Genomic DNA, 27,612 nt, shown 5'->3' on the forward strand with positions numbered 1-27,612 from the left:
AGCTTCCTTTAATACGGCACTGTTAAGTGAGAGTGAGGACTTTTCAAGGGTCTTAGGAGCTTTTTGGAGTTACGTGTTAGGATTGACAACCCTAATGTTAGTAATCAACGTTTGTATCGCATGAGCATAAGCTAGGTGACTCGTCCTTTCAAAGTATTAACTGTGCTAGGGTATTGTAGTTTCGAATTTGTATAACCATTAAAGCGAAAGCACATCCCTGGAATTCTCCTTATCTCTATACTTTTCTCTCCGTGATTTGCTTGTTTTTAGTTGTTTACTGTTTTTAATATTTACTGTTTTCAAAAAGTTTCCAATAATTCTTGCTTCTCCAGATAGTAATTGAGTTCTAGTAGAAGATAGACACTTTGTGTACATCTTCCCCGTGTTCGATACCCGGTACTAACCTTTTGCTATACTATACCTACTCTGTATACTTGCAGGTATTTATAGTGCAAATAAAAAATGCATCACCATCTATTTTTGTTTTCTAATACAAGAATATTATAATAATATATCACTGAATATTTCAATGTGTAAAATAAAACTTAGGAGCTCCTACAATAAAATTTAGGAGCTCAACAATTATATTTCTTATATCTTGATGTGGTGTTTTACTATTTATTGAACTAAATATGTTCAGAGTGTATGTTAACTGTATGTTAACTTTGTTAACATAATTTAATTATAATTATTAAAATAAAATATATATTTGTTTATATATGATAACTTTATTTACAATAGAGATCTAACAATGTTCTAATTAATTCATTCTACTTTATTTCAAAACTTATTTAATTTTGTTCATGAAACAATTTAAAATTAAAGTGAATAAAATAAAATGTCGTGCATCGTACGGGTGTGAAACTAGTTGGAGATAAACTTAATCATGCACTAAAGCAATGGATTTTAAAAAAATTAAAACGGATTTAAAAACCATTTTTGTCATGTAAATTTAAGACTATTATTTTTTTTGATAATCATTAATATATATTATGAATCAACTATTACAGTAATTAACAAACTACATAGCTAAATATTTATATTTAATTGTAAAATAATTTGATAACTTAAATAGCATTAAATGTTTTTTAAATAAATTTTTATTCAATCATTCTATAGTTTAATTTTAGTTTTTTCTTTGTCTTTTATGTGATTCTTTCATAACTTTTTTTTTCATTGAGTTTTATGAAACATTTATTTTATAGTATATCAAAAAATATAAAAAATACATATTTATTCTATAATTTAATTTTAGTTTTTTCATTGTCTTTTGTGCTATTCTTTCATAACTTTTTTTCATTGAGTTTTATGAAACATTTATTTTATAGTATATCAAAAAATATAAAAAAAATAAAAATTTATCTTATTCAGATTTGAATTGAATTATAAAATAATATCTTGCATTATCTTTTAATTTTTATGTTATTTTCCTTACTCTTTATTAAATGTGATATTTTATATTTTAATTGAGCAAGGAACTCTATTATTTTATATAAAGAAAAAGAAAAGAAAAAATATAACTATATACTTTTTAAATACTTATTAAATACTCCCTTCGTCCCGCTTTAGCAGTCCCATTGACTTTTCTGCCTTCTTTTTGTAAAAATGATAAAAAATAGTTAAAGGGGTGAAATGGTAAATTAAGAGAGAGAATAATATAGAGAAGAGTCTTATCTACATTATTGTGTCTCTTACTTTACCATTTCTCCACTTTAACTATTTTTTATTATTTTTACAAAAAAAATGGCAGAAAAGTCAATGGAACTGCTAAAGCGGGACGGAGGGAGTAGAAGATTTAAAGAACATACAATTATTTTTTTATTGAGATTCGAGTGTATTGTTTCAAAAATTGAAAATCAAATAAATTATTATTTAATATGAAAATAATTGGATGAATCCACTTTTCTAATTTTAGATTATCTCAATGTATCATATATCAATGCAAAAATTGAAAATCAAATAAATTATTATTTAATACGAAAATAATTGGATGAATCCACTTTTCTAATTTTAGATTTTTTCAATGTATCATACGGAGTATATCAACGAATTGATTAAAAAAATATAAAAGAATCATAAACTCTACTAATACGATATCAAATAGTATTACTTTTTTAGAGTTAGGAATTTTATTATTCGAAAAAAAATGAGAAAATATTAAATATATAGCTTTAAAATATTAAATACATGAGTTAAGAACATATGATTATTTTTTTATTGAGTTGTAATGTTATAAAAAAATCTAAAATTTTGGAATGTAAAAATTAATATCTAACTTATGAAAATTTTTAAATCAAAACCGCATATATAATTAGTATTAATACATCATAGATCAAATTTTAATACTTTAATGATTTGTTATTAAATTATTTAAAGTAAAATTTATAAAACTAATTTGTAAAGAAATCCGGTATTTTTTATTTGCTAATAAAATTATACTAATATTTTAAAATTTTAAATAATATCATTTTTAATAAATGTAATAAAAGGGGAATAGATGAAAACATTATTATCCAGTCACATTTTTAAAAGATTGTATGACACACATGTTATTAGATGCATGCATAATATATGCATAATCAACATTAATATCCTTAAATAGGTTATAGGCGTATTGAATAAACAAATTAATCGTAGGGGTACTAAAGATTAAAGAACATACATAAAACAAAATTTTAATTAAAAATACAATATAATATTCAATTACTATTTTAATCCCATTATGGTATTGCTATTACGTCACTAAAACATTTTTCTAAAAGTAATCTATCTGTCAAGTCTGTCATACTTCTTATATAAGTAATAAAGACTTATTATAATTACGGTTCAAATAAAAAAAGATTCATATGTCACTGAGTAAAACATTTAGTTCAGTATAAATATAACTTTTACATTGGAGTTAAACAATTACTGTCGTTGAAATAAGTCGAATTTTTTTAAGAATGTAAGGAAATTTGAACCATTAATTTTATTATTATTATTATTATTATTATTATTATTTTTATTAAATATTTTAAAAATAGGGCAAATTGCTTATAAAGTCATGAACTTTTAAAATAATTTTTTTTTTCTGTGAACTTTAAATGTTGCATGAAAAATCATGAACTTTACTGGACTGTGCAAATTTCTCATCTGACCTGACCCAATAGATTTCCGGCACAATTACTTATCCTACATGGAGCGCCGGAGGCGTGACTTGACAAAATCCACTAATTCTTATTGTTTCTCTTCTATCCTTGCAATCTCTGTCCCTGGACTTATCACAAATATACAAGTAACACAAATGAAAACATACAAATCGAATTAAGCATACAAATCAACATAAACATACAAATCGAATTCTACAAATCAAATTTAGCATAGCATTATTTCCGCAGTTCGAATTGAACCCTAAATTTGTCATTTGTCAAGTCACGCCTCCGGCGCACGTAGGATAAGCTTGTGTTTGAAATCTATCAGGTCAGGTCGGATAAGAAATTTACACGGTCCAATAAATTCATGACTTTTCATGCAAAATTTAAAGTTCACGAGAAAATCAAACTATTTTGAAAGTTCATGACCGTACGTACAATTTGCCCTTAAAAGTATTAAGTACACTTTCATAATCAGAACATACTGTGATTGCATAATTTTATTCAGATAGATATGAAGTTATATGCAAAACAATTTGAATTTTGTCTCTAAAATAATAACCACGTAATGCATGGGTATATCTTTTGAAAGCTAAAAAGTAAAAGAATGAAACAGGACATGAAAAATGCCATATTTGATACACTAGTCTATTCTCAATAAAAAAAATGTAAAATAATTATCATAATTTTCTCTATAAATAGTGAATTTTAATGCTTGCTTTTAGTACATAACCTACTGCTGACCTGGTCATGAAATACATACAGTCGTGTAGCATTTATTTAATAAAAAAAATAATAGTAATTGTGCAGATCATGGATTTCCCACGCCAACGTTTTTTGAGCTCAAATCTCTGCATTTTATTGTATAAATTTTGATGGTTGATGAAAAGGGCCCATATTGCCTTGTGCCACCCTTTTGTACAACACTCCATGCTGCCAATTTTTAATGCTGAAGATGTCATGGTGACTACCTAGGCCAATTGAGTCGACATTCAAACAGATCAATTGTGATTCTATAATCTCCCAAAATCATTTTGGTGGTTAAAGATTCAATATTTTATTGATGGAAAGTAAGGAGGAAAGATCTTTGGCAAGGACACCCACCTGGGCTGTGGCCACGGTTATCACTCTTTTGGTTTCCATTAGCTTCTTGCTTCATACAGGTTTGAAGAAGTTTGGGGTGGTAAGTCTTTTTTTCCTGTATGTTTGTGTGTGTAACAATGGTGGATTTTTAAAGGCTTCTTGGATTATTGAATTTTTAACTAATGTATTCTTGTGTGTAGTGGTTGGATAGGACTAAAAGGAAGCATCTTCTTGCTGCCTTGGACAAGATCAAAGAAGGTGCTCTTTTGTGGCATATTAGTAGTCTTTTGATATTCTTGTGTTTTGGTTTCATGAGATGCTTCTTTTGTGTGAAGCAGAGTTAATGGTATTTGGGCTCCTCTCAGTGTTTATGGGTCATTGGATTACTTTTGTGGCCAAAATTTGTATCAAGCCGTTGACATTGATGAGCAGCCGCTTCTATCCATGTTCTCTTAAATCTGCACAACAAGAAGCTCTTGATAGACATACTGTTGCTTTTAGGTTTGGTCATTTTAATTCCTCGATTTCACGCTTGTTGTTGGAAGACCTAGATTATGATTATTGCCCTAAGGTACGTAGATAGTTTCTTGTCTTATTTCCGCTTTCTGCCCACTCAACCTGGATAATCTTCCTTGCTTTATGTGGTGTTAGATGGTTTAGTATATTCATTCATCACGATTATTTATCTTCCTTAATTGAAAGAGTCTGATAGTGAGTTTTCTTTCCCACATTGAATGTTAAACTGAATGTGTCGTGGACCTTTAAATGGATTTGAATATTGGTCCAATATTACAAAACAAATGATCATACAAAAGACTCTTAATTTATGAAACCATATCTGATGCATGAGTAACATCTGAAATGAAGCTAGAATCATGTCCAGATGAATGTTTACAACCTCAAAATCAAATGCCGAAGGGAGGGTCTCATAATCCACCTCTTTCTCTCAGGATCGTGAACCATTTGCTTCACACGAGAGCCTTGAGCAGCTCCATCGGTTCTTGTTTGTTTTGGGCGTTACTCATGTCTCTTACAGTTTCTTAGCTATCGCACTAGCCATGATCAAGGTCGGTATTTCATCTCCACATTAAATCTTGACATTACTTTGGCGCGCATGTGCAAAATTTGTTGTCCTGGATGCAGATTTATAGTTGGAGAACATGGGAAAATACTGCCAAAAAATTCGTTCTTCGTGGCCTGATAACTGAGGATACATCTGCTGGTAGTTGATATGATGCTGTCATATATTTGGCAAAATTTATATTCATAACTGATGGAATTTGCAAAATAGAAGTAGATAATGAAGATGTCGGAACAGATGGTGAGCCAATAAGGCGCATATCGAGTTTTGTTGCTCATCACACATCTCATCCTTGGAGTCGGAACAGACTTCTTGTTTGGCTGGTACGTCAACACAAAGTCTCACAGATTACATATGTTGACATGAGTTAGAGAGCAACAAGGACAACACTAGGCTATTTAGGAATTGAGTCATTAGGAAGCTTTAGCCATGAATAATACTACCAATGAAATTCATGTGCTCCTGTATCTACTTAGCTTTGTTTCAGCCGCCAATTCTGGAGTTCTATAAGCCAAGCTGATTATATGACACTGCGACTAGGCTTCATTACTGTAAGTTGTTAAATTCTATTGTCAATTGTTGTAACATAGTTTTAATGAATTTGGAAGAGCCAATTATTGGTTTTCACAAAGGGAATTAATGTATAAGATTCTTTTTCTTTGATTTGGCTTTTATCTTTGCAGACTCATCAATTACCGTTCACTTACGACTTCCATAATTACATGCTTCGGAGCATGGAGGAAGAGTTTCGAGATATTGTAGGCATCAGGTACTAGAATAATATAAAACGCTGCAAAGACTCGTTCGTCTATAGAGCTACATTAGTTGAAGAGACTAAGTGAACGCATATAACATTTCCTCGCATCTTTTGCAGTATCCCGCTCTGGATTTTTGCTATCACATGCATTGCTCTAGGATTTCATGGTAAGATCCTCTTACTGTTACTAGACTAAATATTGTCTATAAATATGCACTAAAGCAATTTACCTGTGTTCTTGTCATTAGTCGACTGAATGCATTCACCGTTTTCTTGTGATGACAAATTTCAGTTAAAAATCGTAATCACTTGTGCTCTTAAGTTACTGTTCTAAGGTGTACTGTTCTCTGGCATCAGGAACAAATGTATACTTCTGGATCTCTTTCTCTCCCATCATTGTAAGTTTGCGACTTTTTTCTTGCGAATCTTCCTCATCTATCAATAGCTTACGCCATGCTTAAGCAGTTGATCCTTCTACTGGGCACAAAGCTACACCGAATAGTTGTAAAGTTGGCTGTTGAAATCATGGAGCCAAGCCAGTGGACAGAAATTCGGACGTTCAATCTAAGGGACGAGCTCTTCTGGTTTGGAAAGCCCAGGCTGCTTCTTTGGTTGATACAATTCATATCATTTCAGGTTAGGTTACATTACTAGGATTTAGATTCAAAAGAATATAGGTATTCTAGGCAACAATGTTGTTGTGTTTTTTTTGCAGAATGCATTCGAGATGGCAACGTATATATGGTCATTGGTAAGACTTGATCTTCATATACAAGTTTAGAATGTTAGGATAATAAACACATCATTTGTGTTTGGTGTCCAGTGGGAGATAAGGGCGGCATCATGCTACACCGAAGATCACACATTCCTGGCGATTCGGTTGATATTTGGGTAATGTGTTCCCAGTCATGGTCTGTTGTGTAAAGATGGAAGTCTAAAGGGAATTTTTGTGCAGGGTGGTGTCGCAGTTCTGGTGTAGCTTCATCACTTTCCCTCTCTATGTCATTGTAGCTCAGGTACAACGCGGCTCTTGCATCCATTTCCATCCAATCCCCTGTTGTTTGTTATTCCTTGTTGCGTTGCAGATGGGGTCCAAGTTCAAGAAGACCATTGTGTCCGCCCATGTGAGGCAATCGCTTCATGGATGGCGGAGGAAGGTGAATACTAGGCACAAACCTGGTCCCGGTCCCCATCCTCGAACGACACCAGCGACTCCACTAGCATAGAAAGGAGCTCCAGCATCAGTTTGGATTCTGATCAAAATGGCTCCTTGAGGCATGCTCGGGCCTACATCCAACGAGGAGCTTCAGTATCTCGTGCATTCCGATCCAGAGCCGGAGGTATGATATGTTGTGGATTGAAACGGGTGATCAAGTAACCAATGGCCAAGACTGCTTCGAGATTAGGCTGCCTTTTTTTTTACACAGATTTTCATGTATGAGACTGTTGCAGAATCAACAGATGAAATCTCATTTTATAGCGGAATAACACGTTGGGAAAATGTCTTACTTTAATGACTTGCGTTTTGTCATCAGTTCAATACATGTAGAGATTCCCAAAACTTACCGGACCGCCGGTCTAGAACCGGAACTGGCAACACGGTTCAGAATCGGCTGTCAGTTCCATGGTTATCAAGGGCCGGTTCAGGTTCATGAGTTCGGCAAACCGCCGGTTACCCAGTTCAAATGTAAGTTTCAGGCCATATGTTTTCGGCGTAGGGTGGCAGAAATAGACAGTTTTTCGTCAAGCCCGGCCGGTTTTGTCAGGAACCGGTGGTTTGGATAAGGTTGCAGATGGCAGGCATAGGGCGGCAGGAGTAGGCTTGAAAACCAGTCAGAAACCGCCGTTTTTTGTAAGAAACAGTGGACTGAACCGGTGTATTTTGACAGAAAACCGGCAGATTTTGAATTTTTTTTTATTTTTTAAATATCAGATTTTCCCTTATTTTGCTTATATAAATACCCATTCCTCATCATTTCTACTCACTCCATTCTTATGGTGGCAAGTATTTCTCATCTTAATCTCAATTTCTCTATTCTCTACCTCTATTCTCTCCATCTTAATTTCTCTATTCTCTATCTCTATTCTCTCCAATTTGCTCAAGTTGTTTATTTGTTAACTTGTTCTTGTGCTCATAATTTACTTAAGTTGTTCATTATTTATCATAATCGATAGCTCATACTACTTTCACTTTGCAATATGTATTCTTCTCTTGGTGGTTAATATGCAAATATAATTGTATAATATTAGTATATTGAGCATCGCATATACGCAAGCAATTGAGCATTGCGGTCCGCGGATACATAGGCAACTCAACTTAAATTTTAGGCTAAAGTTGAGCTCAAGTCCTTTTTTCTTTATTTTTTTTTCATTTGTTTCAACTTTAAAGTTAATATGAAAATACAATTGTATAATTGTATTTGTATATACTTTAGGAGTGGCAAAATGGGTAGCGGGTAATGGGTAATTCCCATTTCGACCTGATATCTGCTACCCGGCGATAACGGGAAATGGGGCGGGATCGGGTAGTATGTTTTAGAGTTTTGCGGTAGCGGGTATACCCGTTAGTCCCGATATTATTAGTATTAGCTATATACAATCTTTTAATACTTTATGGAATCTAAGCGTTTTAAGAGATCTTTTGAAACATTTTTATATCCCAATGAATATTTAGTTGAAAACTCAGCGGAACTAGCTATAGAGTTCCCCTCACTTTTTTTCCTAATCTATTCAAACTTACCATCAAAATTAATAAAGTAAATTAATTAGGAAACATTGTCGTCTATGAGGGTTTTCAAATTTTCTATTTTAGTTAATTAGTAGTAGCAAATATTTTATGTCCCATAAATTTATTTTCTTATGAATTAATTTTCGGGTCGGGTACGGGTACCCACAATGTCGGGTACGGGATACCCGACACGGGTATCGGGTAATCCCGATATGTTACGGGGCGGGTATTGAGACAAATAATTTGGCTGAAATCGAGTATGGGTACCTGACTTGTCGGGTGCGGGTACCCACGGGTAGCCCGTTTTGCAAACCTTAATACTCTAGTCGGTGATGAAGACTTCTCTATAAGACTAAATCCAAAAGACTTTTGACAATTCTACCATGATTGTTAATTATTAGACTAAACTCAACATTTAAGGTTGAATTGCTAAATGTGTTCTCAATTTCGTCATCTAGAAAAATCTCATTCGCCGACCAAGAGTACATACTATGTACTTTTAACTTTATTGTTCTAGACTTCAATTTTTTTTTAATTTGTAAATAATCTCATTGTTCTAGACTTCAATTTTTTTTTTATTTGTAAATAATCTCGTTATAGTCTCGTTGTAATTTACATTCAAGTATATTTGAATTTATTGTTCAAGACTTCAACTTAAGTTTTTACATACAAGTATATTTAAGTTTTTTTTTTTAATTGTAAATAGTAATCGTTCTAAGTTTTAACTTGTATAATTGTATCGTAGTCTCATTGAAATTTACATTAAGGGCTCGTTTGGTAGTATTTACGGGATTTCCTCAAATTCTTAGATTAATGTTAATCCTATAGATTTAAATAACTAATCCCTATTAGTATGGCGTTTGATAGAAGTCCATTATGGGTTATTACAATGTGTGGTAGGCATATTATACTGTGCTGATTATTTGTATAAACGATTGTGGAGACAACCTTGCCCCCACTTTACAAAATGAAAAGACATTTAACCCCTCGTCCGTCCTTGCTCCTCTGGTTCTTGGAGCGCAGAAAATCAGTCGTCGCCATCTCCAGACCAGTTCCTCCATATGCATTATTTCCGATGGCTTCTAAGGGACAACAAAAGCTCACGAACGAGGGAAGTCCTAGTGGTATCGTTGTATCCATTTCATTAATCGTCTTTTCTAGGTCGATAAATGAATAAGCATATAACATGTTCTTTTCGGGCATATTGTTCGACTCCATTGAATTCCTTGCTGTTGAACTGCGAAGATAAACCCTGTTTAACGAGCCAGGGACACGAGCTACGTAGAAAACGTAAATGGTTGCAAAGTTAGGTCAAGTTACCTGCAGCTCAATGGAGAGGTGTACATTCCGCCCGATGCAACCGTGATGAGCATTGGGTGCAGCCTTCTCTAGCAATGGCAGCATGAGCTCGGTCATGGCGTACGTGCCAAGAACATTCACCGCGAAATTCATCTTGTGCCTAGTTTTTTTAAAATGGCAAAAACCGTCTTAGTAGATAGAGGAACGTTATGCTATACACAGTCGTGAATGTGGGTTTACCCTTCGGAGGTAGTGAGACGGTTTTGCTCGAGCACACCGGCATTGTTAACCTTCAAAGATGGATCAAATCATCCAAAATTAGGAGACTAAAAAGTAACAAAGATGGTTGAAGTATCAAAATTTACCAGAATATGCACAGCCTCATCCTTCACTGAAAATCGCAACGCCAGAGTTTTCACATCGCCAATGCAAGAAACATCACAAATCTGCAAGAAACGGGGCGAGTAAACGCAGGTCCAAGTGTGGAAACGACGCAGAAAATGATACAATACCTCCAAATGGACATTCTTATTGCCCGTTGCAGACTGGATCTTTGAGCGTGCAGCCTCGCCCCTCTCCTTGCTCCGGCACACTATATACACCATTGCTCCACTTCAAAAACACGAAAAAACAAGGCATGTAAGATTTGTATGATATGGCAGTGGAGAATGGAAGATATATTGCAAGAAAGTCGAACCGTGCAGCTAGGCCCTCTGCAGTTGTAGAGCCAATGCCAGAATTCGCCCCTGTCACAACGCAATTCTTCCCTTCGATTCATGCTTGATGTCTTCTGATCTGAAATTCTTTGAATGCTCCCTGACAATTCACACACACACATGTTTGATTATGTGAAGGTGAAGACAAGTTTGATTGTATGATTTTGTTTACCAACAAGAATAAAGCCTACTTTGTCTACATGAAACAAATCAAGATTGATAAAGAATTTCAACACACACACAAAACTTAGATAAGCAGAACAATGATGCTTTTTACTATCAACAAATTTGGTCATTAATTCATTTACTAACAAGAGCAAAGTTGACAAAGAATTTAAAACTACACACAAATCAGGAGTAGAACAATGATGCTTTCAAACAGTCAACAAGTTTGATCATCGAACATTGACTAACAAGAGTAAAGTTGATTCTTTTTTACACAACACATCTCAAAATCAGAAATATCCCAAATCAAGATTTCACAAAGAGATCTCACACACAACTTAGATGGAGCAACAATGATCAATTTCAAACAGTCACAAGTTTGATCATTAGAACAGTTACTAACAAGAGTAAAGTTGATTAATTAGCAACTTTGTCTTCATAAAGCAAAATCAAGAGTTGATCATGAATTCATTCACTAAAAAGGACCAAAAGTTATATAATTTCTGACATAAACACAGCTCAATTGTTTGCAATATGAGTCAACTTAGTCTCCACAAAACAAATCAAGGTTTGACAAACAAATAACCGCAGCTAAAATATTCCTAAATATCCATAGCAGAATACACAACCCCCAGAAAAGATTAGTTTTTTTTACATAATTAGGAAAATGGGACTCACAGAAAACCCTTTTTGGTAAAATTCTGGTATCTATAAACCCCAAATGCTATTGATCTTCATGTCTGCAATCACAGCACCAAAACGACAATGTATTAAGAAAAAAAAAAAAAGGGTAAGCTAAAATTTTCTACTTTTTTCCCTTTACCTTGAGATGAAACATGGCGACTGATGAAATTGAAATACGAATTTGAATGTGAATTGAAAAATCGGATTTTTCCATCAATTGGGAGTAGACGAAGAAATGCTAGCGTGTAGGAGGGCAAATTGGGCATACAGCTCCACAAAACTAAAGCGGAGAAGTAGAGAAAAAATAATACCTCAAGATTTGTGAGATAGTGAAATGCAAGGATCGGCGAATCTAGTCTCAAACTCCGCGAGATCCGGATATTTTGTGCCGGGTCCGCCGAGAAAATCGCCCTCTACCAAACTGTGGAGAAGAGATGATAACTCCAGAAACAGAGGGCTTTTGCGTGCCGGTATGGCATTTTACGCCCTACCTAACGAGCCCTAAGTTAATAAAAGCAATTGTCATCTTTATTAATTTTGTTTGGATTTTATTTATGCACTTTTTAGTTTGTATAGTTAATTAAAGACTCAAAATTCAAATGACAAAAATAAAAAAGAACCACCGAACCGTCCACAAACCGGCAGTTTTGAACCGTGGACATGTCATGCTTATATTTTGACCAATAATATAACTCTCAATTAACAAGAGGAGTGATCAATTGCTAACTTATCATTTAATTGCTAACTACAACTAATTTAAGGCCACAGGATTTTAGAAAACGTGTGATCTACAATTTGCTACGTGTAATTTTCATTTTTATTAATAAAACAAAAAAAGATAAAAAAAACTCCAAATTAGGGTTTTGGATGAAAATGTCAATATAGTATTTCGAAAATATCAACACAATGCTTTGAGAATGCCAACACAATGCTTTAAGAATGTTAACTCATTGCTTATATTGACATTTTACACGTATTATATTGGCACATATTTTATATAGTATGTTGACATTTCTGCATTGTACGAAAAAATTAAAAATTTAATTTTTTTTAAAATTTCGACGTCGGAACATATGCATGTAGGATATCGTTGGAATCCTTATGAAATTATCTTTAATTTGGTATATGTTATATGAATTTAAAGTTTTGGGATTTCTTTTAAAAGTTAGTTATAACTAAACATGTAGTTAATTGACATTAATACCCCTATTGATATTTTTTAAATTAATTCTATGACCTTATTGACGTTTTTTATTGATCGTATTGACATTTAGAGATTAATGATCTAAGTTTGTAGCCAAATTACAATTCAAATGTTAAGAAATTTCCTAGACTAACGTATAAATACACATAGCCGATGGGTCTAACTATAATTTTTGAGACATGAGAGGGGTCAAATTGATCAAACCGGAAAGTAAATAAAGAAACCCTTCTTCTATAATTGGAAAAATGTTACTCCATATTTACTGCCCCTCTTCCAAGTAACCCCAAATTCTCTCACAAAACAATCTAATTTCTCCTCATTTTTTTTGGCTGTGTTTGTATCCCTCCACTTCGATTCCAATTCTCTGCAACCATGGTGCTCGAGGTCTGTGCTTCATTTCATTTCAATTGGCTGCATTTACAAATCAGGTTTCAGTTCTTCCTTCTCCGTAGTTACGAATCGCTAACTGTTCGATTTTTCAATGGATTAATAGGCTACGATGATTTGCATTGACAATTCGGAGTGGATGCGTAACGGCGACTACTCCCCCACTCGCTTCGACGCTCAAAAGGACGCTGTTAGCTTAATTTCTGGAGCAAAGACTCAGGTTTTTCTTCTTCTTCTTCTTCTTCTTCTTCTTCTTCTTCTTCCAATTTTTCAGCTATTTCATATCCTCGGGTTCATTTTTTTTATCCGTTACGTGTTTGTGCTGTTGATAAGCGTATCAATTTCTATGCCCCGTATTGATTTGGATAATGGTTTTGGTTTTGGTTTAGTTGTGGTTAGTTTTTGCTAATTTTTTAGCTCTGCTCTATGCGTATCTTTCTTCTTCTTCTTATTATTATTTTCGTAGGCAAATCCAGAGAATACAGTAGGAGTGCTGACAATGGCTGGAAAGGGGGTTCGTGTCTTGGTCACTCCAACCAGTGATCTTGGCAAGATCTTGGCCTGTGCACACGGTTAGCCTTCTATCTATGTGAAAATTAATGTAATGGTATGTGGTAATTGGAAAATTTGAAGTTGTGAGCTGGTTTGATTAAGTTGTGCGGAAGTTGAAATTTTGTTGGTTGATTTGAGTTTGGGTTTAAGACGATGGATGGAACTCAATGAGCTTTCGGTTTCTTATGTATGTGGATTGTGGATGGTACTATTGAAGGCTCATGATTTGTTTTTTAGTCAGTTGTGGAAGCGTTTGTCTGTCAAATATTGTGTTTTTTATGCCATAATATTTATTTTCCCTGTAATTACCTTAGTTTAGCATAGTGCATTGGTGATCTGTGTAGGTATGGAAGTAGGTGGTGAGATGAACTTAGCAGCTGGGATCCAAGTTGCACAGTTGGCCCTCAAACATCGCCAAAATAAGAAGCAGCAGCAAAGGATCATCGTGTTTGTGGGAAGGTACTAGCCATTAAGTTATGTAATTTTGAAGTTTAATTTTTTTTTTCGTTAGTCTCTGAGGGAGTCATGTACTTTGTTGCAGTCCTGTTACATATGACAAGAAGGCGTTGGAGTTGATTGGAAGAAAATTGAAAAAGAATAGTGTAGCTCTTGATATTGTAAACTTTGGTGAAGAAGATGAAGAGAAGACAGAAAAGCTTGAGGCATTACTTGCTGCTGTAAATAACAACGATAGCAGTCATATTGTACATGTTCCTCCTGGTCCCAGTGCTCTTTCAGATGTGCTTATCAGGTTTTTCTCTACTTCAGGTTGCAACTTCTGTCAATGAAACTGAATCTATCATGTTATATCTTCTAATATTATTCTTTTGTGCAGCACCCCAATATTTACAGGTGATGGAGAAGGATCAAGTGGCTATGTTGCAGCTGCTGCTGGTGGCGGGTTAGGGTTTGAATTTGGCGTGGATCCAAACTTGGATCCTGAACTTGCTCTTGCACTTAGAGTATCAATGGAAGAGGAGAGAGCAAGACAAGAAGCAGCTGCAAAGAAGGCTGCAGAGGAAGCTGCAACAGGGGAAAAAGGCGAGCAATCTACTTCACAGGATGTAACCATGACCGAGAATGTGAACCCTGGAACAACTGAACCTGAAAAGAAGACCCATGATCTGACGGTTCGAGATCTCTTTTTACTAACTATTGTTTAGCATATACCCCCCCCCCCCGCGGGGGGGTATAGTAAGGGACACAAGAATATAAGGTTTTAGATCTTGTGCGAATCTGATGTGGCATGTTTAGAACTTTTTGAATGTTCACATTTTCCATACTATGCAACCATCCTTTTGAAAGATTGAATGTCAATTGTCTTTGTGGAATAAAGTACCATAAATTTGTTCTTTTTTATGCCAAAAAGTTTACTCTGTCATGTTTAGATACATAAAAAGGGGAAAAAATGCTTGACAAATTTCTTTTTATTTTGTCTATTTCTTTTTGGGTTTTGAATTTCTCAAAAATAATTTGGAGACTCTCTTGAATGCATGTGGCTTGTTCAGAATCCATTATTAACATAAGATATCTTCTTACAGGACGATGAGAATGCATTGTTACAGCAAGCCCTAGCTATGTCAATGGACGATTCTTCTTCCACGGTTGCTGTGAGGGATACTGACATGTCTGATGCATCTGCTGATGACCATGATTTACAACTTGGTGAGAGCTAAATGATCATTTGCCATTATCTTGCATTGACTTGTTTCTTTTTCCAAATTAACTTCTTTCTATATTCAGGATCTTAGTAGAATAATCTGCAGATCACTTAATACAAATTTACTTTTTTCCTTGTAGCTCTTCAATTGTCTGTGCAAGATAGTCAGGGTGATCAATCAAACCCAAATGATGTGAATACGATATTTCCAGATCAATCCTATATGTCCTCCATGCTGGCTCAAGTAATGTTAAAGTTATAGTTTTATTTTATTTTATTTCATAGCTTGCTGAATTGAGTGAATTATCTAATATGTAGTTACATGTTAAACAAGTTCAAGACATTAGACTGCTGGTTTATTATTTATTTAATGTTAGATTTGCTTCAACAGCTCCCAGGAGTTGATCCAAATGACCCTGCCATCAAAGATTTGCTTGCTTCCATCCAGAATCAGTCTGAGGTGAGTTGGAATAAAAAGTAGATTTCCGTATATTATGGCTGGTGATTTATATCATTTCTACCTTCTATTTCAGTTCCTTCTGGAACTTGCTTCGCTATTTGTATCATCTGGTTTAATCATATCTTCATTTAAGATGGAGTTTTACCAAAAAGTACATTTAGTTGCAGAGGTGTGTTACTTTGTTTGAGTGAACTCCCTCCATCCCACTCAAGATGTCCATCTTTCCTTTTTAGTTTGGCTCACTCAAGATGTCCACTTTCTATATTTGGAAATAAATCCCTCTCTACTCATTAAAATATTCATCAACTTTTTTCTCTCTACCTTACTCTACCTAACAACTTTTCCTAAAATCCCGTGCCACTTAAGAATGTGGACATCTTGTTGTGTGCTTTATGACATGATTGAATATAGCTCATTTTCTTCTGCTAGTGGAATTAAACACAATCTACAATCACAATTCAATATAAGCATATGTATTGCCTAGATAAAATCAACTACTGGTTTATGCAAATCTGTTGTAGTTTGTATGTTCTACGGAGTTATTACATACTCTTCGTATATCTCTAACATTCCCAGTTCTTGCAGAAGAAGGAAGAAGACAAAGAACCAAAAGAAGAGGAAAAGAAGTGAACGTGCTTTTAATTCATTGGCTATCACTGTCAGGTTTATTTCCTTTTTGATCGGAAATCACACGTCCATTTTGATGTTGTTTCAGTGAGCTTGCTATTTTTAATGTTAGCGAGCACATGATCACTTGGCTGAATGGTACTGTGTTGCATAGGTCAAGGGTATCGCTTATGAACAAAGTGATGACAAGTGTTCGAGTTGGCACTAAGGATGGGATGATAATTGTTGTCAGTCAAGAGGAATTTGCCATGAAAGACTACATCTTATGAACTGATGATCTAGCATTACTTAGTGAATTTGGATGTCAAAATTGTTGCATTTTATTTCAGGTAGTATTGGTGGATGGATATCCATCCATGGCTTACTCAAATTTTCTTATCCGGAACTATTTTCTTCTGTCCGTGTCGTGTTGTGATTTCTTCGGTATGATCTTCTTTGTTATCATCTCGTTTTTGCATCTTGGTCGTGGAAGGTCACTTCACTTGGTAAGACACCATGTGCATATTGAGATGTGCGTGTGAGATTAATGTATGAGTGAGAGATAAACATCAAGTCACAGTAGCTGTAGCTATATGCCTATATACTCCTCCGCGTCATAAAAATGGACTACTTTTGCATTTTGTCCCGTCCAATAAAAATAGACTATTACGGACTAACTTTTTTTCTTTAATTTGTTTGGTCATATTTGTTCATAACAATACTTCAATTACTTTTGCTTTATATTTCTTACTTACCAATTGAACAATAAAATACAGATTTTTCCAATATGTGTTATTTTTATGACACAAAGGGAGTAGATGCAATGGTTATTTGTGTGATACTATGAAATCTGGAAGATTCCTTATCCTATCTCAATTATGAAGCTTAATACTCCTTCCGTTCTTGAAACTTTATCATTTATTTTTATTTTTGTCCGTTCCAAAAAATTTATCATCTTTCACTTTTACTATTTTTGGTAAAAAACTTCATATTCAACTAACTCATTCTCGTCTACATTGTGTATAAGAATAAGATTTACATTTCACTAATTTTTTTAATTCATTTTTTATTATACTCCCTCCGTCCCACTTTAAGAGTCCCGATTGAGTCGGGCACATATTTAATAAAAAAGTATTTAGTGTGTAATAAATAAATATTGTAGTGGATGTTGGGACCCACTTTTAGTCGAGTGTCCAATAAATAAATGTTTTAGTGGATGTTGGGACTCACTTTAACATTTTTTTATTAGTTGTAGTGGATGTTGGGATCCACTTTTAACACTTTGTGGGCATTTTTTTATTAATTTATCTCAACCGGGACTCCTAAAGCGGGACGCCCAAAATTGATCAACCGGGACTCCTAAAGCGGGATGGAGGGAGTATTTCTTAAAATTCATAGTGGACCAAATGGTGACAAAGTATTAGAAACCATTCAAGAGGTCTACTTTTCGTATTCGGTAATAAATTTCTTTCTATTCTATCCTCATTAAAATTTTCAATTACTATATTTTTTCTGAATATTTATTTTGCCTAACAACTCTTCCTTAGGAATGTAGACATGACGGTAGGAGTATATGTAATGCCGACAACGTTTCATATGTGGTGATATAGTTGGGCTCAACTCAATTTCATGCGATGAGACAAGTCTTAAATGCGTCTGACTTGGCATTGTATTTAACTTTACTAGTATTAATTAATTGCTCATTCACTGAAAAAAGAAAAGAAAAGAAAAGAAGAGTCAAATTAGTATTTTGGGAATATATTTGGAAAATGTAAACAACGAAGATACTTTAAACATGAAGTTTTGGTGCGAGGTTGTGGTGACTACTAAGAAAAGTAGAAATTGGAGGCCGGAAATATTATTACTTTCCTATGAAAATCTGTTCTTGGATAAATATTGGGCACGACAAAACTGAGTTGGATAGTGGAGAAAACGATATGAAATTGCATTCCATGTAAAAAGAAGATAAACACCAGAATAGTGTAGTGAAGTGGAATGACATCTCTCAAAATAAAAGTGCTCTCTTTTTATTTGTTGTCACTCTCTTCTAGTTCTAGTTGTAGTAGCCCTCACCCCACCCTATTGCTTGCTCTAAATATCCTTTAATCTGTAGGAGTGAAGTATGGTATGGTAAATATATATAACTACCAAAGAAAGCAGCTTCTAACTACACTCCAAAAACCGGCCTCGGATTGCCAGATTTAATCATATTTCCAAATTACATAGCCGGCACCTACATTAATTCAAACAAGACAAGAAAGAAACAATGATTGTCTCCCCCCTTTTCTTGCCTAGTTACTCTCACACCCCTTCAAAGGTCAAATCTTGATTGATTTCGGAGATGGGTTTGTCAGCTTTACTATGCATTTTGGCTGTTTTGTGTTGGAATGGAGTTGAAGGGTACGATACTGGGAGTGGTGTTGTTGATGGGAAATTGAATGTGCACTTGGTTGCTCACTCCCACGATGATGTGGGCTGGCTCAAGACAATCGATCAGTACTACGTTGGCTCCAACAACTCTATTCAGGTGGTTCTTGTTTTTTACTTAAAGGGGCTGTTTTGGTTGGTTCTCACTTTGTTGTGTTGGTGCAGGGTGCGTGCGTGGAGAATGTTCTGGACTCGGTTGTTGTCTCTTTGCTTCGTGATCCTAATAGGAAGTTCATTTTTGCTGAGATGGTACCTTCCTTTCTTCTTGATGATGATTTTTAAGCATGTTTGATCTATTTCTACACTTTCTCATGTTCATATTTGCTGATATTATGCAGAAAAATTTACTTCAGAATGGTGTCTTCTCTACTTTTGTTGTTTTACTCTTTTTGAGGCATAGTTAGATGTGCCTAAATACCGGACTTTCACCAAATTCTTGTTGTGCACATGAACAAAATATTATTCCTACAAATACACGAACTTTTTTTTTTTTCTTTTTTTCTTTTTTGCATATGGCGATTTCTGCTGGATATATGCCAAACTGCCAAATATTAATACCAGTGCAATTAGTTGAAGTGGCATAGACATTCAACTACAACAATCAGTATATCGACTATAAGTCATGTAGACATCTTGGGCCGTTGGGCGTCCACCTCAACATTAATTTGGTGATAATTGACAACCTTGTGAAAAAACAAAACAATTGTAAGTTTGTGTATTTGGAAGCATAATTTTTTAGTTCACATGCAAAACCGGAAATATGGTGAAAGTTCGGGATTTAACCGCAATTACCCATATTTTACAAAAATGAGACTAGAATAGTACCATCTCTGATTATTGTTGGCTTTTTAAAGAAAGTTTCTTCTTCAAGTTTGATGACTTGTATTTCCATGCCACTGTTTATGTAGCTGTGATAGTGAAATTCGTATAACTTGCTGTGCCTAAATTGTCTACCTATTTAATCATATTTAGATATAATAAGAACAGATACAGCTTCTCAAAGTATAACAAAATGGATGTTAACTTGTCTCTACCATGGATTTCTAAATAGGCATTTTTCACTAGATGGTGGGGAGAGCAAAGCCCAGAAATTCAACAAGTAGTAAGAAAGTTGGTCGATGCAGGCCAGTTGGAATTCGTGTATGGTCATTGCTTTCAACCTGATAATATATTTCACACTTACTTCTCTGAGTTGACATGGCGACTTCAACTCCCCGTCTCTGCAGGAACGGAGGATGGTGCATGCATGATGAAGCAACTACTCATTATATCGACATGATTGACCAAACAACTCTAGGCCATCAGTTGATAAAGAGTCAATTTAATACAACTCCTCGTGCTGGATGGCAGATCGATCCCTTTGGGCACTCTGCAGTGCAAGGTTACCTTCTAGGGGCTGAGGTACACGAGCTTTAACGGTTGAGATTTATATTCTGCCTTATTCTGATTTACTAATCATCACTGTGTGCATCATGTAGCTAGGATTCGACTCTATTCATTTTGCTCGAATTGATTACCAAGATAGAGCAAAACGCAAGGGAGATAAATCTCTTGAAGTCATATGGCAGGCTTCAAGGACATTTGGGTCCTCTTCTCAGGTTAGAAAAGAAACCAGTTCTCAACTAGATTGTGTGTCTGTTCATCTGCTCACTGTTGTCACCTTCGACATTTGTTCTCTTTCTTGCAGATATTTGCAAATGCATTTCCTCGTCATTATAGTGCACCTGATGGTTTCAATTTTGAAGTCAGCAATTCCTTTGATCCTGTCCAGGTTCTGTGACCAAGAATCCACAGTTAATACCAATTCTCTATTGCATTTTGGTTTAAAGTTATCGTATTGCTGAACTGCAGGATAATCATCTCCTGTTTGACTTTAATGTCGAGCAACGTGTTAATGATTTCATTGCTGCTGCCATGACTCAGGTTAAAATCCATTTTACTGTTATAATCACCAAAACTAAAGAGTCTGGAGCAAAAAAAACACACACGGCTGAAGTGATATTGAGACGTGCTAATATTGCTTTGATGCACAGGCTAATGTTACTAGAACTAATCATATTATGTGGACTATGGGAGATGACTTCCAGTATCAATATGCTGAGTCTTGGTTCAAGCAGATGGACAAACTCATACATTATGTGAATAAGGTTGTTATTTTTTCTATTTATTGAGATTGTCTATGTTTATTCACAATAAAAATGTTAAATTTTCATCCGTCCGTTGAAAGTAACTAAACTTACTGAAACAGGATGGTCGGGTTAATGCATTATATTCCACGCCATCCATATACACAGATGCGAAAAAAGCTGCCAACCAAGCATGGCCTCTCAAACTCGATGATTATTTCCCGTGAGCACTGCTAAACTTAGTTTAGGTTCTTCAACAACTATTCTGTTTGATTTGATAAATGAAACTAATTAAGTATGTTTGTTTAATAGATATGCAGACAGCGCCAATGCCTACTGGACTGGCTTTTTCACAAGTCGCCCAGCCCTCAAACGATACATCCGTTTGTCGAGCGGATTTTATATGGTTGTTAGATTAATTGGATTCAGTATAAAAGAATAAAGCAAGTAGCATAAATGGAGTAAAAAACTTCTCGTTTCATCTCTTTTACAAGCAATTATGAAGTATGTTTAGTTTATGAATTTATAGGCAGCGCGTCAACTTGAATTTCTGGCGGGAAAGAGATCACATGGTGCTAATACGGACAGCTTAGGTGATGCTTTAGGTATTGCACAGCACCATGATGCTGTTACTGGTACTGCTAAACAACATACCACGAACGACTATGCAAAACGTTTAGCTATTGGATCCTCAGAGGTCCGTTTTTATGGATCTTTGTTCCATTACCACAGTGACCATCTCTCCTTGCAGAATTATCTATGTAATTTTCATCTCATAAATTATGTTATTATGGTTAATTGTACAGGCAGCAGCTGTGGTAAATTCAGCTTTGTCGTGTCTGATTGATTCAAAGTCGAATGGAAACTGCACTGCATCTACTTTGAAATTTAACCAGGTTGGTTGGACTTCAACCGTTTGGAACTTGCTTTCCTTTGCAAAATTCTGCATTGAATTTCACTGTCGATATCTGGGGTTAATGGTGGCTATTCAATCCTCATTCGATCTAATGTTTCCCTCTCTTACAGTGCCAGTTACTGAACATAAGTTACTGTCCATCAACAGAAGACGATGTTCCCAATGGGAAGAGTTTGGTAACAATTTATTTCCTGTTTATTCACCAATCCGTACATCTATAGAAATAAGTGATTTTACCATGTATATCAGGTTATTGTCGCATACAATTCACTCGGATGGGGCCGTACTGATATTATCAGGATCCCGGTGAGTTATGATGACATGTTTCTTCTCTCAAATCTCTTCTGTTATTGTCATAGTCTAGAGTTATAATCTTGAAAAGCTGCACTGTAATGTTTCTCTGATGACTTGTCCATCTTCTCTACACTATGCAGTATCTTCGAGATCTTTTCTTATCTCTGCAATTTAATTAACTTGCACTTTACAGGTTAATGATCATAATCTTGTTGTCAAAGACTCATCAGGGAATGTTGTTAAGTCTCAATACATAGAAATGGATAGTGTGACAGATGAACTGAGAAAATTCTATCTTAAGGCATATCTTGGGATTTCGGACACTAGTGCTGCCAAATATTGGCTCGTCTTTCCGGCATCTGTGCCACCTTTGGGCTGGAACACTTACTTCATCTCTAAAGGGACTCAAAAGGGTAATATTCACAGGTTTCGAGCTAGAATTCTGTTTATCACTATTCACTGCTGGTTGATGCGCTTCTCTATACTCGTATCCTTTTTTCAGAAGTTTGAGATACACATCTGTTTCTGAAGATTTCTTTGTATTTCAATGACACAGGAAGGAGGCGAAAATTTTCTACCAGGGACGTTGCACAGAATGAAACTATTGAAATTGGACCAGGAAACTTGAAACTGTCATTTTCCACCACATCGGGGCAACTTACGCGCATTTTCAATTCTAAAACAGGAGTAAGATCTGTTCTTGTTATTCGGAGTAGTATTATTTTTTACATTAGTCTTGGTTCTGCAGTTAAGCAGATTTGAGCAATGATCCTGATCATAGTAAACTAACGAGAAAAACAGGGGAAAAGGAGGAAAATAGGTTTCATTACTTGCTTCGTAATTCTTAACCAGCAAAAACACAATCTCTAGCTTTCAATGTTCAATCTATTTGTTTCTTCATCGTATTCTTAACCAGCAAAAACACAATCTCTAGCTTTCAATGTTCAATCTATTTGTTTCTTCATCGTATTCTTAACCAGCAAAAACACAATCTCTAGCTTTCAATGTTCAATCTATTTGTTTCTTCATCGTATTCTTAACCAGCAAAAACACAATCTCTAGCTTTCAATGTTCAATCTATTTGTTTCTTCATCGTGATTCCTAAAGAATGTTTGCTTTTGCACCTGGTTGTGTTTGTACCAGGTCGATATACCTGTGCAACAAAGCTATCTGTGGTATGCTTCGAGTCCGGGAGAAGCTGATCCTCAGGTATATTATTTGCTCGATAACTAGAATGTCACAGATTATCGATCACGATTTTTAATAATGAATCATATCAAATCTTGTAGGCTTCTGGTGCTTACATTTTCCGTCCCACTGGATCACTTCCTTCGGTTGTCTCTAGATCAGTGAGTGATCACTTCTGTTGGCTTAACTTTATATTTTTTGGAGAAAATCTAATGTGGGTTTGCTGCTTTTTAGGTTCCGTTGAAGATCATTAGAGGGCCACTAGTTGATGAAGTTCATCAGCAATTTAACTCGTGGATCTACCAGGTATAGTATATCTAACATTTCCTTTGCACACTTGGAAGCATTATGTGTTTCTTTACGATCTAGTCGCACGTGCCTTCATTTGATAAACACCCGTCTTTATTCAGTTTGCTCTTAGATTTCGTGGTGCTCATTTTCTTCTTATTTTTCAGATCATTAGAGTCTACAAAGACAAAGATCATGCTGAATTTGAATTTACAGTGAGTGATACGTGTCTCTACTGTGTGTTTGTTGGTCTAGTTTTTCGTATATGATGGCATGGAGTTATTGATGCTTTCCCTTCTTCTTTTTTTCTCTAATTGTGCATCACTCCACAATTATAGGTTGGCCCAATCCCCACAGATGATAGTATCGGGAAAGAGGTTATCACGAGATTATCTGCTAATATGGCCACTGATCAAGTGTTCTATACCGATTCCAATGGCAGAGACTTTCTAAAACGCGTTCGTCTTCTACTTTTTTCCCGTTGCACTTCACTGACACAGCTTAGTTTATCTGTTTTGGTCTTTGGAATGTTGACGTACCGTTATTTCGCCCTCTGAAATTCCAGGTTAGAGATTACAGAGCCGACTGGCCTCTCACAGTTACTCAACCTGTTGCGGGCAATTATTATCCAGTAAGTTTCTCAATCTAATTCATTGTAACGCCTGTTACATAGATTGATCATTATTTGATTACAGATAAATCTTGGGATCTTCGTGGAGGATAAGAAATCAGAATTGTCAGTCCTTGTTGATCGGGCCACGGGAGGATCCAGCATCAGTGATGGAGAAATCGAGTTGATGCTGCATAGGTATAAATAAAATGCGAACTATTATTTTTTCTCGTTTTAGCAGCATTTCTGATCTATGCTATCTATCAGGCGCATTCTCAAAGATGATTCGAGAGGAGTAGGCGAACCCCTTGATGAAATTGTGTGTATCAACAACAATACATGTGAAGGACTCACGGTAAAACTCATTTCTTAAAATCTGCTCATCTTATGAGAGGATGGACTGATGAAACGTTTTGTGTTGTCGTCATCTTTAGGTTCGAGGAAACTATTATGTCAGCGTGGACAAGCTTGGATCTGGAGCACGTTGGAGGCGAAGAGCAGGCCAGGAGATCTATTCGCCACTTGTGTTAGCCTTTTCACACGAGGTTAGTAGTATTTATTTGTGGATGGAAAGGTGTAAAAACTTGAGAGTTTTTTAACAATGCTGCTATGCACGTTGCAGGAGTCGGAGAAATGGAGCTCGTCTTATCAGGTGGATGGAAGTTCCATGGCATCAAACTACAGTTTGCCTTTGAACGTTGCACTGATTACTCTCCAGGTGATCGATTATAGCCCTCATCGAGTTGTATGCTAGATTTGTTTGGTCTGATCATGTTGGATATGGTGATTGATTCAGGAGATGGGAGACGGAAGTGTCCTCCTCCGTTTGGGAAATCTGTATGAGGTGAAGCCGGGCCACTCAATACCGAGAAATTGGAAGTAAAAGCTTTGAAAATTTTCTAAATCATTTTCTCTATTCATGCCATTATGTTTGTTGTAGGCTGGTGAAGATCCTGACTACTCAAAAGTTGCCAAGGTTGAGCTAAAGAAAATGTTTAGTGGCAAAACGGTAATTTCGCACCACCTCAAATCATGATTCTTAGCATCATAAACCTCTATAAAGCATACATGTATGGAGTTTATCATTTATGCTATTGGTATTTATGTAGATAACAAAGATCAAGGAAACGAGCTTAACAGCGAATCAAGACAAGTCGGAGATGAAGAGGACGACATGGCAAGTGGAAGGCACGGAACAGAATGAGGCTGCTGCTCCGACTAGAGGTGCTTCGGTGGATGCAGCTACTCTTGTTGTCGAAGTTGCTCCTATGGAGATCCGGACCTTCATCTTAACCTTCTGAAACGAGACGACACGACAAACAAGTTGATTATGATAATGGAAAGCAGCATTTGCTCCTTTGCTTGAACTTCTTAAATAACACCAGCTGCTGTCATTTCTTCCCAGCTGAACAAATGAAAAAACAAAAAAAGAATCAGCAAAAAATAAAGGGGAAGGAGTTGTTGCAGCACTGGTTTTTCATCTGTAATTTGAAACACTCTTGTTTGGTGTTAGTCTTGAACTTGCATTTTGCATATATATTGATTTTAGCTGTTTTGGGTTGGTTTTCTAAATTTGGAATATTAATTTGGAGTAAAATTATAATGTACTATATCAAGATTTCCAAATGGGTAAGGGTAAGAGTAAGAATCTCATGTATTCAATTTATGCATATAGAGTTTAGTTGTGCTGAGCGACATATTTAAGCGCATGTCGTGATCGTGGAGCCTAGGCTTTGTTACTCCCTTTGTCCTAACTAAGATTGAGACAAAACTTCTGGAAATGAAGATTAATAATAAATTATGTTAAAAATTAGAAAAAATGAATAAAATAAGAGAGATAAAGAGAGAATAAAATTGATGATGAAATAAAGTAAGAGTGATTGGATGTTTTGTTTTATTGTTAAAAAAAGGAAATTACTTAATTTAAATGGGACATCCCAAAAGGAATACGACTCAACTTAGTTGGGACGGAGGTAGTATTTGTCTTTTTTACTTGAATAACTTCACTTTCTCTGAAAATTTGGTTCAGATATTCAGTTTTCAGTTTTTTTTTTCTTTTTAATGTATTTTCTTAGTGTTATGTTGAAAATGTGAACGATCAACTATATATTCCTCAAGTCACAAATGACTGAAAGCGAGAAATTGGAATGAAATTTAAATTAATAGATGATGCGTTTGAATTCTACAATCGGTATGCTCATGAAGCTGGTTTTAATATAAGATATAGCAATAACAGAAAGAATAAGATGACAAACGAAGTTGTTTGTAAACTATTTGTATGCTTTAAAACTGGTTAAACTGATGAAGCTCGTTCAAAAAATCAAGCACCGACTGATGGTTGATTAGGGTAAGAGATCATGGTGAAGTTAGAATTGATTGTAAGACAAAAATTTTCATTGTCAAGTAACAAACTGGATCTGACTGGAGTGTTAGCGTCTTTATGGAAGGTCATAATCATGGACTTTCTATTCCTTCAAAGGTCCATTTACTCTGATCACACCGTAGTGTTTCTGCTGTGAAGAGAGTGTTGACTCAACAATTTTCAAAAGCTGATATACCAACCTGTCAACAATTGCAACTATTGGAGATGGAGTCTGGGGGGCCCGAAAGTGTAGGTTGCACAGAAAGAGATATCAGGAATTTAGAGAGAGAATTAAGGGATGAACGAACGGGGATCGATGTCGAAACTCAGATAGAATTCTTTACTTTTGAAAAGGAAAATAATTCATCATTTTTCTGAAAAGGAGAATAATTCATCATTTCTCACGACCAACGGCCGTCAATACCAAATGGGTGGTCGACGTTCCTGAAGACGCTTAACATGCCACAATATCCCAACCGGATTCTTTTTGCGCAAGTCAAAATGTGGCTCGGGAAGATGTCGAAAGAGCGTTTGGGGTTCTTCAAGCCTGATTTACCATTGTGAAGGCCCCTATTCGGATGTGGTACGTAAACAATCGTGTTGACATCTTGTATGCGTGTTTGCACAACCTGATAATAGGATACGAAAGACCGAATTCGGCAAACTAGTTCGACGAAGATAACCCCAAAAGCTCAACCGCCATCATTGCGCGAGAGGATAGAAAAGAGAATATCGATGCACAACACCAACGCCCACTTCCAACTACAAGAATATCTAATTCTACATAGTTGGGCAAAATTCGACAATGAGAAGTCAGTTCGATAAATTGTTTATCGCTTTTATTTTTATTTTTAGGATTTAAACTATGCAATTTTAAATTTTTAGAAT

At 35.4% G+C, this 27,612-nt stretch overlaps 4 protein-coding genes across 4 annotated transcripts; 3 read left to right on the forward strand and 1 right to left on the reverse strand.

The window, feature by feature from the left end:
• Window positions 1-4,194: 4,194 nt before the first annotated feature.
• On the forward strand, window positions 4,195-7,780 carry LOC125215673 (MLO-like protein 4). Its single transcript, XM_048117169.1, has 15 exons — window positions 4,195-4,314; window positions 4,415-4,472; window positions 4,553-4,785; window positions 5,165-5,281; window positions 5,358-5,436; window positions 5,512-5,618; window positions 5,772-5,846; window positions 5,979-6,064; window positions 6,170-6,219; window positions 6,410-6,450; window positions 6,518-6,688; window positions 6,768-6,803; window positions 6,876-6,943; window positions 7,008-7,068; window positions 7,138-7,780. The coding sequence occupies exons 1-15, from the start codon at window positions 4,195-4,197 to the stop codon at window positions 7,276-7,278; spliced, it is 1,443 nt and encodes a 480-aa protein (XP_047973126.1). The 3' UTR covers window positions 7,279-7,780.
• Window positions 7,781-9,704: 1,924 nt separating this feature from the next.
• On the reverse strand, window positions 9,705-12,017 carry LOC125215675 (retinol dehydrogenase 11-like). The gene is made up of 8 exons (XM_048117171.1): window positions 11,956-12,017; window positions 11,639-11,700; window positions 10,777-10,895; window positions 10,592-10,691; window positions 10,445-10,525; window positions 10,320-10,369; window positions 10,101-10,239; window positions 9,705-10,017 (listed from the first exon to the last, which is right to left on the reverse strand). The coding sequence occupies exons 4-8, from the start codon at window positions 10,682-10,684 to the stop codon at window positions 9,925-9,927; spliced, it is 456 nt and encodes a 151-aa protein (XP_047973128.1). The 5' UTR covers window positions 10,685-10,691; window positions 10,777-10,895; window positions 11,639-11,700; window positions 11,956-12,017; the 3' UTR covers window positions 9,705-9,924.
• A 1,077-nt stretch (window positions 12,018-13,094) lies between these two features.
• Window positions 13,095-16,934, forward strand: LOC125215674 (26S proteasome non-ATPase regulatory subunit 4 homolog). Its single transcript, XM_048117170.1, has 11 exons — window positions 13,095-13,232; window positions 13,342-13,455; window positions 13,702-13,807; window positions 14,132-14,246; window positions 14,329-14,538; window positions 14,623-14,917; window positions 15,329-15,452; window positions 15,588-15,691; window positions 15,839-15,907; window positions 16,493-16,570; window positions 16,689-16,934. The coding sequence occupies exons 1-10, from the start codon at window positions 13,221-13,223 to the stop codon at window positions 16,535-16,537; spliced, it is 1,194 nt and encodes a 397-aa protein (XP_047973127.1). The 5' UTR covers window positions 13,095-13,220; the 3' UTR covers window positions 16,538-16,570; window positions 16,689-16,934.
• Window positions 16,935-18,536: 1,602 nt separating this feature from the next.
• Window positions 18,537-25,934, forward strand: LOC125214918 (alpha-mannosidase). The gene is made up of 29 exons (XM_048116147.1): window positions 18,537-19,040; window positions 19,106-19,189; window positions 19,992-20,080; window positions 20,167-20,341; window positions 20,419-20,538; window positions 20,628-20,711; window positions 20,792-20,863; window positions 20,974-21,087; window positions 21,189-21,289; window positions 21,379-21,472; window positions 21,596-21,763; window positions 21,873-21,962; window positions 22,093-22,158; window positions 22,232-22,288; window positions 22,470-22,689; window positions 22,833-22,963; window positions 23,420-23,485; window positions 23,566-23,625; window positions 23,699-23,770; window positions 23,920-23,967; window positions 24,091-24,210; window positions 24,318-24,383; window positions 24,448-24,560; window positions 24,630-24,717; window positions 24,797-24,907; window positions 24,985-25,080; window positions 25,159-25,206; window positions 25,303-25,371; window positions 25,472-25,934. Exons 1-29 carry the CDS (start codon window positions 18,855-18,857, stop codon window positions 25,661-25,663), a joined length of 3,000 nt encoding a protein of 999 aa, XP_047972104.1. The 5' UTR covers window positions 18,537-18,854; the 3' UTR covers window positions 25,664-25,934.
• The last annotated feature ends 1,678 nt before the right edge of the window (window positions 25,935-27,612 follow it).

The sequence above is a fragment of the Salvia hispanica genome, chromosome 3 (assembly GCF_023119035.1).
Source record: "Salvia hispanica cultivar TCC Black 2014 chromosome 3, UniMelb_Shisp_WGS_1.0, whole genome shotgun sequence".
NCBI classification, from domain to species: domain Eukaryota; kingdom Viridiplantae; phylum Streptophyta; class Magnoliopsida; order Lamiales; family Lamiaceae; genus Salvia; species Salvia hispanica.